General features: G+C 37.0%; 1 protein-coding gene across 1 annotated transcript in view; it reads right to left on the reverse strand.

Moving 5' to 3' along the window:
• The window catches only part of plch1 (phospholipase C, eta 1), a 61,105-nt gene extending 50,040 nt beyond the window's left edge, over nt 1-11,065 (reverse strand). The window contains 4 exon segments of the mRNA XM_067994730.1: nt 3,953-4,083; nt 4,525-4,767; nt 5,322-5,468; nt 11,023-11,065. Of these exon segments, the coding sequence (XP_067850831.1) occupies nt 3,953-4,083; nt 4,525-4,767; nt 5,322-5,468; nt 11,023-11,065 (564 nt within the window).
• Nucleotides 11,066-12,320: the final 1,255 nt, after the last annotated feature.

Raw genomic sequence — 12,320 nt, forward strand, 5'->3', positions numbered from 1 at the left:
GCATAGATAAGCTAACACTCATTGTGTTGGGAATTTGCTGGTCCCTTCTGGCTGTGAACATGGGGTGATAGAAATCAGAAACAAACAGTCAGGTCCAGCAAAGACTATGAAACCAGCAAGGCTTTAAACAGAAAGCTGTGAGTGAAAGCTTTGCTGAGGCTCAGAAGTTTGGCATGCATATTTTGCACTTGATTTGAGGGAAGTGTAGCATGTTTGTTATTTAGCAGTATTACACAAGGACAAGTTGTACTGATTGAACTAAATGAATTTGACCATAACTGTTCTTCTATATGTTCGCTTTCTATGAAATAAAGAAACTTAATGATTTGTAGCTAGCCTCACCTCACCTCACATCAGTCCACCTTTGAAAAGATTAAAAAAGCATACATGCAAAACGCACAAATATGCAGTTCAGATATTATTGCTACACCCTGGGTTAGACCACTGTGTACTTAGATATTGGGCAGTATGGGTACACATTTACACATAAAACATTCAGACTGCTTATGAGAGTGGCCAGCACCAATGTATCCAAGAGAACATCTAAGGCAAGAGCCAAAACTTGTACTGATCAGCAAATTGAAGAAATTAATCTGGCATTAATCCCTAAAGACAGAATCATCAAAACATTATAAGTGCCCTGATGGAGGTGGATTTTATCTCAAAAGTTGTTTCTTTTTAAATGCTTTTTAAGATTTTACTTTGCAATTTATTTTTTCATTTTTTTTTCCTGTTTTGTTCTGATTTCACATAATCCACTATACCTAATGCATATTCCTTACTGAATATTTATAAAAGATTATTCAAAGCCTTAAAACGTATTTGGGTCTTTGCTGACCATGAAACCATTAAGTTAGTACCAGCATGTTTCACCTCAAAAGGCACTTAACCAAAAATTTTAGTAACAGGAGTTACTGTACATGGCTTTCAAGAATGCATTAAAAAATAATTAATGATAGCTAGAAGTAAAGAGTTAGTGGAAATATCCTGTTGTACATTACCATAAGTGATTTTGCCAAGGCAAACCTACACAGGGATTAGAAAAAAAACTCAACTCAACACAGGTTCCCTTACATCGATACTTCCAGATAGCATACTTGAAACAGCCATAACATTTAAAAATTGAAAAAAGTGATAGAAAATAGTCTTTATTCACCACTTCTATTAAATTGAGATCTATACACAAATACAATATATGCATGCAGTAATCCACCTCCCCCCAGGATTGATCTTACATTTTATAATATACTGAAGCTTAGTCTCAATTTGAGTAGGGTAGCGTAAGCTGATGTATTCCATTGAATTTAAGACATCAGCTTAAGCAGTCGGAGGATTGATTAAAATCAAGCTCCTGGCTTTCAACTATTTGAACTCCTATTGGGAACCTTGAATTACAGGCACATTTTCATTCTTCCATTTCAGGATGATTAGAAATATTGGTGGGGGGATTTTAGATCAAGTTCAGTTTTCAATAATACACAATGAGTATTGGGAGCATTGCAATAAAATTTATTTCAATCAAGAATGAAAAAAAGGTTCTGGGAATCACACGAACATACTGTGTACAATAAAATGACTGCTTGATTATTAAAAAGTCATGTTTGTAGCCAAATATACATGCATGTCATTTTATGGAGTATGTGCTCTGCATCAGTTTGGAAGCAGCTTACAGGATCACCTCTTATCGCAATCTCTAGATTGACAGCAAAGAAGTGGGTGGCTTGGATGTGCACATCACTGTATAATGCCCTCTCCTACACCCCAAGGCAAGGTGGCTCCTAGGAGATCAAGTTTATCCTCTGATGCTGTGTATTTGGTGACACATAGTGCAGCTAGGCAAAGGGCAGTGGTCTAAACAGATGCTCCATTCAGGAAGAAAAGTCTTTTCCAGTGGACAATTGAAAAGAGGGGTAATAAGTAACTGCATTCCAGCAGCAAAACAAGGCCCTATATTTATCAGTTGAATTCTCTTCTACACTTCCCCCTGCCTGTGTGCCTTGTTTTTCTACATTTGAAACACCTTTAGTTGTCAACCTGCATGAATGAATCTGATCATAAAAGGAACTGAGATTTCAATCCTGTACTTTTTAGACTGAACACACAAAGTATAATACTGCTAACTTCTGATGGTAAAATTTTGATCCGTTCACACAGTCTACAAATTTGATTGGATTTTCTGCACAATTTTATACCGTTCATGTAAATCTGCACAGTATTTAAAAAGGAGGACGGGGAGGAAAGATAACTGATAGAGGAAGTTAATGATTTCAATGACCTAAAAACTGCTCAAAACAAAAGAACATGTCAGATTGTATAGAAGATCATCCAATGAGGCAATGAAAGGCTTTAGAATAAAAGAATGAATAATAAAATAGCTAAGATGGTGAAGTCTGTACAAGAAAAAAAGCACACGAGGATGGAAAGAAAGAAAAGATATAGGTCTGAAGTAAAAACAGGAAATGCTGAAAACATGCAGTAGGTCAACTACTCCCAAAGCGGAAACAAAAAACAGGTCAGACAACCCCCCACCCCCAATTTCTGAGCTATGTTCAGAGGAAAGGTAGACATCTGAAGCATGAACCTGCCTCCCCTCTCCCTAATGCGAACAGACCCACCCCACATCCCCAGAAACTGCAGCTAAAAAGAAAATGTGTGATATGGCCAAGGTCTGAAATTACTAAAGTCAATGCTCAGACTAGCAGGCTGCAAAGTACCCACAAGAAAGTTGAGACTCTTGAGCTTGGTTGGAAAAGGGTAGGAGACCAAAGACAGAAGTTAGAATGGGAATAGGAGGGGAATTAAAGGGGTCAGCCAGCTCGAGGTTAGGTTTTTGGTAAAGAGGGCACCTGATATGTATTTGACCTCCCCATTGTAGACGAACATGCACACGCATACAGAGAAAGTGGGAAGTGCAGAATATGCAAACAGAGACAGTGAGGTGTACTTGTGTTGCGCTTTTCCTCTTAACAGATCCAGATAAATTTTATAGCTCCTCAGTTTGTTGTTCTTGAAACAGCAAATTACACCCATTTGATATAGCTACAACCTTTTTCTAATCTTAATTTATCCATTAAGCTCATCGCAACTGCTTCCAACTGGGCTCAACGAACCCAGGAGAGTCTTGTTTTTGATTCTGCATTATTCCATCAGTTACTTATATTGAGGAAACATTATGCAGGACAGCAGCAATTCCAGGCAGATTCTGAGAACGTTGTGGTGATATACATTTGAGATATTTAGTGCATAACTGCATTAGGATAGCAATGCCATGTAGGGCAAATATATGTTGACTTTAAAATCAAAAGCTAATCATAATCTCCATTTCTTCAATTCCCTGTGATATCAGAACCAGTCCAAAGTAATTTTGCAGCTTAAGTGCCTATGGTAGACAACCACAATGGGGGGAAAAAATTGCTTAATGCTTTTTATGGGTAGGACTTCTACATTCCCCACTATTGCCTATGCTAGTTACATAGCCCCCGCTTAGCAATGGGCAACTAGTATTTAGGTTTTGTATCATTTACCCATCATGGATGGTTAACTAACCGCCTGTCATCTTTGGTCAGTTTTTGTTCATAAGCTCTACTATTGACTTCTAGATACCAGGGTTACCTTGTGTGCCATTTAACATGTATAAAAACAGACTGTTCCTTTGCTGCTATGGATTAAGCGCAATCTAAGCGCTGCATCAGGAGCAAATTGTGGATATGTCTGTGCATATTTTTGCAGCTCGGGAGAAAAAGATCTTCTTATAATCTCTTTAATCAGGCAAATATTCCACATATTAGCATATTCAAATGAATGAGAGTCAAGATAGAAAATTACCAGTAAATTTATATTCAAACATTCTGCATGAATACGGGAAAAAAAAACTTAATTCTGAGGGAATGAAGTTAAAGAATTAGAAAACAAATATTGATCAGCTTTAATCAGCTATAAGGAGGCAACTAACCTGAAACATCTGCCTGATTTTCCTGCGAGGTAGATTCACATTTAGCTTATGCATCAATTGATAGATTTCCTCAATGCACAGCAAGCCATCTCCATTCCTGTCGGCTTCTTCAAAGGTCTGTTTCATCCATTTGAAAGGAAATTAAGGAAGGACTAAATTGCAGTAGAGGGCAGTGCATTAGGATTTGCTGGAAATTATCCTAATTTTTATTTGCATCATTGTTCACATGCCTACAGTAAAATTGATGAGACCATTAAGTTTTGGATGTTTGGTTATTTTTGTGATAAAGTAAAAATACCTCAATTATATGCATCAAATTCTGGTGCTGAAACTCATTGTGAGTCATTTCAAAGACATGGAAACATGGGGCCAAATATGATATGGATACAGTAGTGTAATGGTTGTGATACTGGATTTGCAGCCCTGAGGTTGTGAGTTCAAATCCACCATGGAAAGTTGAGAAAATTAATTGGTGGACTAGTAAGATTTGAACCATCCCTCTATTTTCAAGTTACTAAAACAAGATGAAAACTGCTTTGTGATATGTGTTGCACAAACATGCAAAGGATATTGATCATGGGTTCTCTGTCTTTTTGCAAGTGAATCCTCATCTTTGATTCCAGCCATTAGGTATTTTAGCCCAGTTATCCAAGTGCGTGCATCCTCAGAGTTGGAGGTTACCAAGTCCAAAGCCTCCATATGACTGCCATGGTAAACGCTGAAGCAGCAGCTTGGATCAAAGTTCCCATCAGCGCGACGATGAAAGTTCACAGATTGGCTCCCTTCTAAAACTTTACAAATGGAATCAATGGTAACTGGGGAGGAAAAGAAAAGTTGCAAATCATTTTAATGCACATACATTGATTTTCACACATCATTTCTAATTTATATTGCAATTTTTCATTTATTTATTTTAACTTGCTTTTTCATTTAAACATGTTTGTGGCTTTGAGACAGCTTGATTTGGTACATTGGTGCTGGACCTCAAAATATTGGTCTGCCATTGTAAGGCAGAAAAGCATCAGTAGTTAGAAAGCAACACTTTAACCTTGAAGATTAAATAAAACTTGGGCTTTTTCCTTGCCATACAGGATTGGTGCTCTTCTAGAATACATCATTTTTCCTTGCGTTGCATTTCTTCCACGTTAATGGCCAAGTTCATTCAACAAATACTAATATTATGTATATCACAGGCATTGATTCAATCAGTCCCTTTTTCAGTTCATTGCATGAATTTTGAAACAATGTCTGCAAGTAATTTGCCCAGATAAACCATAATCTGTTCCAAATATTCAAAGTGCATGACATTTCCTTCTGTATTTACTCATATACTTAATACAAAATATTTGGAAACAGTGCAAATTCTTACTTTTTGCCTTTTCATTTTTCCTAGATGGGCGCCACCGAATGCATGTCCTGTGTTCATCCAGGTAGAAAAGACGAATTAAGCCTTTGCTTCCACTCTTTAGCTTGACCATTTGAGTTCCTGACTGCATTACACTCATGCATCTTTCCACTGTGAAAAAACAATCCGAACAATCAGCAATAGTGGATTCCTAAGGATAAAGAAGCTGGTTTGCTGTAAAAAATATTGCTTGTATGATTAATATCCTAGGGTATCTACGGATGAACAACCAGTCAATCTGTTGATTGAGAGGTGAACACTGGCCAAGACGCAGGAAGAACTCCCTGCTCTTCAAGAGTGCTACAGAATCTTTTATGTCCTGTTAAGCAGCCAGATGGACCTTGAGAGGATCTCCAACTGTTACTTGCACCCCTTCATGAACTTCAGAAAAATGCACTACATCAAGCTGCATTTTGGTACCTTGTCATCTAATCCTGTGCTGCCTCGCAGTGCCATGCTAACTCTTGTCCCTTTTCTGTTTCCTTCAGGTCATTCTCCTGATTTTGTAAATTACTCTCTGAAATCTTGAGCCCTTCTCGATGCATCTTTACAATGCTCTGCTCCCTTCTTTGGGCGCCTCTGCCAGGTCCTCCACTTGAAAACACGCTTTAAAAAAGTGGCACAAAAATCACATGAGCACTCTAAAATATCTGACTGTGAGTTCAGTCTGGCAAACCATTTACTATTTATCTACTGCTCCCCAGGCTGCTGCTGCAGCCTTCAGCCACTCTTGGCTTTTTAAAGGCTACACTGCTAATTTCTAAGCTCTCCCAGTGCAATGCATGATTTGCACGAATGAACCACTAAAAGGACATGCAAGAGAGCTGACCCCACAAGTTTCAGCTGGGTCAGTGCTGGACAACAACTGACAAATTCTAGCTGATGGGCACAAAACTGGCATAAATGAATTTTGGGGCTAAGGTATTTAGATAATATTTGCTAATTTTGCTTAGACTTCTTTTGATCTCACCTATTGTTATAAATTTTGATGGCAGCTCTAAAAGCTTATTGATGCACTATATACTGAATGATACAGGCACAAAAACTTTAAAAACTGAGCTCAGGTTTCTGAAAAGAAAGTTTGTTTGTACCTTTATAATCCATTCTAATTATAGAAATATGAGAAAAAAAATCTAAATAGCTTAATCCTTGTGCAAATTTTAAAATCAAGACTTTGTAGACATACAAACATCACTTCTAAAATAAATCATGTGTATTCGCTGTAATTTGGTATACAACCTTTGAGCTTTTTCTAAAAGTTACAAAGCAATCACCAAGAAGCTCTCGACAGCTGCAGTGAATGTTAGTTGCTTTGCAAAATTTGAAGTAATTGCACAAATTTTATTCTCAACATTCCTGAACTATTTGATTCCTTTTCTAAACAGATGGTGGAAAGCTTATTCATGACTAAAAAATTTTCAAACCTGTCCCTGTGCAAAAATAGATCAATGTTACCAACCTATTTGTTCCAATATGAATTTCTGTGGGGCAGCAACACTACATCCCACACTTAACATCCCCAATGCCAAAAGGGAAGCCATCCTTGCTTAAAACAAATCCGTGTTTAGCCATCCACTGCTTACTCTGCTCAACGGGAACTGGTTCCCATTATCAAGTCAGATGTGAACAGTATGACCCACTAATCCACTAGAGACCTAATCTCATATTAATCTAATCTTCATGACTCGTTTTGTAATATACAGCAGCCTAATACTACAGCACATAAATATTAAAAATTTTGCATGTGTATAAATGCCTGTCTGTAATGTAATGCTGTACAACAGGGATGTACAAACATTGGCCCCCAAGCCCTAGCAAGCCAGCCCTCCAAATCCTGACAAGTCAGTCCTATTTGCGCTTATATTTTTTATTTACTGGTTTGTTCTGTTTGAATTTGTGGCACTGGAGGCTTAGAAAAAGCTATTCTTGGTACAGTTGCCTCATTGGTAAAAGAAACAAGGTAAAACTTCGCTTTTCACGACCACAGGACGTCCCAAAATGCTTTACAGCCAATTAAGTACTTTTTTGAAGTGGAGTCACTGCATTTAATGTAGGAAATACATTATTGGTACAGGAATACCAACACTAGTTAGTAGCAGCAGTTTGAAATATATAAAAATTAACAGGAAAATGGATTTAAACTTTAAAAAAGATACCATGGCGTGCATCCATCCAACCCATGGAGACAAAAAACTTGGACATACCTGCCGTGAAATCTTTTTAAATCAATAAAATCACAGAAGCAGAGATCAGTCCTTTCAACCAATCACATCGGTGAGCACCACTCATGTCAGCTGTTTCTGCCAGTGATTTCGAGATGAACATTCATCTGAGATTTCTTCATACTTCAAACATCCCTTATAACCCTAGACTCACCAAGAGTAACTCTACAGGAGATCCACACAATCAAATGGCACCAATATGCTACAACTTGCACTTATAGAACGCCTTTAACATAGGAAAATGTCCCAACGTGCTTCACAGGAGCGTAACACATGAAATTGATACCGAGCCAAAGAAAGATATTAGGAGGGGTGACTAAAAGCCTGGTCACAGAGGTAGGTTTTAAGGAGGGTCTTAAAAGAAGGTAGAGAGGTTTAGGGAGAGAAATCCAGAGCTTAGGCCAAGAAGGCTGAAGGCACGGCCACCAATGGTGGGGCGAAGGGAGTGGCAAATGCACAAGAGTTCAGAGTTGAAGGAATGCAGAGTTCTTGGAGGGCTGAAGGAGGTTACAGAGATATGGAGGAGTGAGGCTACGGAGGGATTTAAACACGAGAATGAGAATTTTAAATTTGAGACGTTGGTGGGCTGGGAGCCAATGTAGGTCAGCAAGCACAAGGGTGATGGGTGATTGGGACTTGGTGCAGATTAGGATATGGGCAGCAAGTTTTGGATGAGCTCAAGTTTATGGAGGGTGAAAGATCGAAGGCTGGCCAAGAGAACATTGCAATAGTCAAGTCCGGATGAGGGTCTCAGCAGCAGCTGGTTGAGGCAGGGGTGGACACAGGCAATGTTATGGAGGTAGAAATAGACAGTTTTTGTGATAGAGAGGATATAGGGTCGGAAGTTCAGCTTAGGGTCAAATAGGATGCTGAGGTTGCGTCCCATCTGTAACCGGGAATCCAAATTACTGATCCATCTTAAAACCTTCAAAAGAATCGTAATGAACTTTATTCTTGTAACTTAAATACTGTATTCTTAAACTGAATTTCAACTGCACCCCATATATCATCAAAACTCAGATACCAGAAAGCATCCTATTATACTACTTCCAATGGCATTTTGATCATAAAAAGTCTTTTGCTTTAGCACCATTTTTTAAATTTAGACTTTTTGAATCACAGTCATCCCACAGCTTGATCACCATGACATGAATACAGCAAAAAAAATTCATAACAACAACAAGCCAACTCAGTTTTTCTACTGAAAAGGACAACATTAAATACTCTCCATGATTAGCACACTATCATGAATTTACAACACTGGGAGAAGATTTCTTCTATGATTATGTACAAAGAAATTGTAAACATGATTTTATTACCCATAGTGCAGAGGAAATCTTCCAGCTACTGTAGATTGACTTTAGCATTTAAAACCTGAGGATGATTGAATTATCAAAATACAGAAGGAGAATTATTCTTTTGCAATACACCAGCCATTAGTTTAGGAAATGGCTTAGCATTGATATTATAAGGGAGAACAACACAAAATTCACCTGCTTATATGTTTTGAAGAAAGTTGTACACATTACTGTTAAAAGGAAAAACCAATTGGGGATAATCAAATGTTATTCGTTTTTTAAACATCAAGTATTTCTCAATCTATTAACAGATGAAAACAGACAGATTTCCCCACTGGCACTGTAACCCAGCCAGTCATTTTTCATTAATTACTCCTAGAATCAGCTGTGCAAATATTTGTCTTCAGCTTAGACAGGAAATTCAGGTTCCAAATATGAAAAGAATTGCCCACCGATGGTCTGGTTTCCAAAACTGGTTGCGGTCAGTGTAAGACATGTTGCAGTAAAAAAGGTGCTGATTTGTACTTCCCAAAATTTAAATATTTCATGCAAAAAGACTGATACAATGCTTCAACTGGAAGAGCTCAGAATGTTAAAGGATTTCTCTCTCAGCATCTCATCTCTACTTGACAGATACTGCTAGAGAACAAAAATAATGGCAGCTGTATCAAAAGTGTGTATTCAAAGCCAATTACTAAAAATACATGCATACCAACTCCACAATACACACAAAAAGAAGCCAGCTTTGCTGTACTCTATTTTAAACTGCAGGAGACCACTTCAAGGAATTGGCACACATTTCAATGATTCCATCTCAAGATCACTGCAGAACATATTACTGATGTAATTTGACAAATGTGCACAAGGCTGCATCGCTACCCACTAAGATGTCACATCAAATTTACTATATAAACACTTCACACTAAAGCCGCGAACAAGATTGTCTTTCCCTATTTACATATTTGCTAACCAGAAGCGTGTTTCAGCTTCATCATTTTCTGTAGAAATATTTTTATACCAAGAATATACTACTAAAAATGCGGCTTGAAGAGATATTTTTATACTGCAATTCAACAGCATTTGGATGGTGGCAAACAAGCCCATTTTCTAGCTGTCAGACATACAGAATTTAAAATGTAACCGTCTTTGTTGTGTCCTTTGCAGTTAATAAGTTGACAGCTGCCAAGTAGAATTCTAGTCAGATAAAACATATACAACGCACTAATTCTGGAGACAGTCTGCATTCAGGAAAATACTGGTTTGGTTGTTAGAATTAGATTTATAACAGCAAAAATCACTTAATCACATATTTAATCACTGCATAATTGTAACCAATATATTAAGCACTGCTTAATATTTTTTTTAAAAGAGGGAAACAATGTAGTTTTATTCATAAGAAAATGTAATGAAACACAAATGAAAAGCTGTGCAATTAAGTGAAGTCCTATGAAAATTTTAGCAGATAATGGAAGTTCCACTGTGGTTTTATTTTGTGATGGATCTACATTTTATAAATTAAACACACTTTAGTACTATATCCCAACAGTTTTGTTAATTTTAACAAAAGGTGCATGTTTTTTAATGAAAGGCACCAAATTATTCCAATTCTCTTAGAGCAGGATTAATGGCATTTCTTTAAATAGTTACTTTCCCCTGTTTAAATTTTAAGAGGCTATCCAATCACGACATTTTACAAAGCACGCAATTAACCACAATTACATGGAAAACAAATATACTTTATAAGATTCATAAGATGTGCATTATATGATGAGATCATCACAAAAATGTGAAAATGAAATGTTTATACTTATATCAGAGACTGAATTTCAACAGGAAATGTATTTAACTAATTATACACCTGACTAGATATAAAACAATTGACTATAATTTTTGAAGTTTGTGAAAATAACTATGAATGCTCAATCTGGGAAAGGAGCTAAATATTGATTCCACAAAATATGACCTCCAAATCAAGTTTTATATCAAACCACTTAAAATTATGCTTTTGAGATATTTTGGTTTTACAATGTCAACTAATACACAATTTAGTACCTTTATTTTGTAGTCCTTTCCAAATGTAAATATGTCAGCTTAGACAATTATCCCAAACGCACATAGGAACAGCAGCACATCTATAACACTTACCTTTATCAGGACTGAGATTCTTATAAAAATCCAGGTCTGCCATGAATAGTATTTTTCTTACACATCGCTGGATTAGTCATTAGATTTCCATTAATAATTTCATCCAGAACCTTCTCATTCATAATCTTCAGTGCTCTAACTTTTATTAATAGGTTTCATAATACTGTATGCCCATTCAGTATACAGATCCTAATCTGAAAGATCACGATCATGACATTGATAAAAGAATGCATCCATCCAGAGTGCTGAAATACTTGATGTAAATTCCAAAGGACTGTGTTTGAAGAGAACTTCTCAATAAGTAAAAAGCTCAAAGTGAGAAAAAGGAAAACAAAATCATGGGTTAATGCCTGTTTCTAGCTGCTGCTTCTGTAAGGATGCAGTGGGTGTGACTACAGTGGTAAACAGCTATGTGTGTTTGATGTCGATATGGGGGCCCCAGTAAAATCCACAATGCAAAATGCATATTCATTGCAGGGCACTGCAGGTAAACATTTGGTGGGAATAGCACACTTAAAATTTGCTCTTCAAACATGCCACAGGGAAAGTTCTGCTTTCAATAAACAGGCAATTAAAAATCATAGAAAGTGAACACAAAAGAAATTATGCTAAAAAGATCACACTTAAAAAGTGCAGTTTCATTAACCCTTTTATTTTGGTACACAAATGACCATTGTGGTTAAATTAATTTCAAGAATGTTAATGCTTCAGCCTGTTCCACCAATCTTACTTCATATGAAAGATTGGGCCATAATTTGCTGTCAAAATAATGGTGAGACTAATGGCGCTCGCCGTTATTATGCGCAAATGCGACAGCAACTTCAGGTGAGGGCAGAGGCCCGGTTAAATGCAGAAATCCAAAAGTTGCTGTATGAGATGTGCTGCTCCGCCACTAGCTTCGCGAAAACAGCATCTTGTTGTCTGACTCACCGTTGAAATGCAATGAATGGTGTGAAGTTCCTGTATTTGCATGGTAGATACGAACTAAACTCACCACAGAAAGTTAAGTCTTGTCCATTTCAGTCTAAGTATCCTTTCAACGATATGATAAATGTTAATTAGTGCCAGTCACCCTCCCTGGCACTGAAAATTAACTATTACAAGTATGCAGTCTCATTCCTTCTGATTTTAATTGTTGCAGATTTTAAAAATGTCAAATTTTAAAATTAAGATTTTTTTTAGAACTTTTCTTTTGTCTCTCTTAATCCAATCTTTCTTTCCCTCTCTTCCTGTACCTAATTTGACATTGAATTCACCCACTCTAATTTACACTTCCTCCTCAGTCCTTGTGCTGTTCA

The sequence above is a fragment of the Heptranchias perlo genome, chromosome 13, assembly GCF_035084215.1.
Source record: "Heptranchias perlo isolate sHepPer1 chromosome 13, sHepPer1.hap1, whole genome shotgun sequence".
In the NCBI taxonomy this organism is placed as follows: domain Eukaryota; kingdom Metazoa; phylum Chordata; class Chondrichthyes; order Hexanchiformes; family Hexanchidae; genus Heptranchias; species Heptranchias perlo.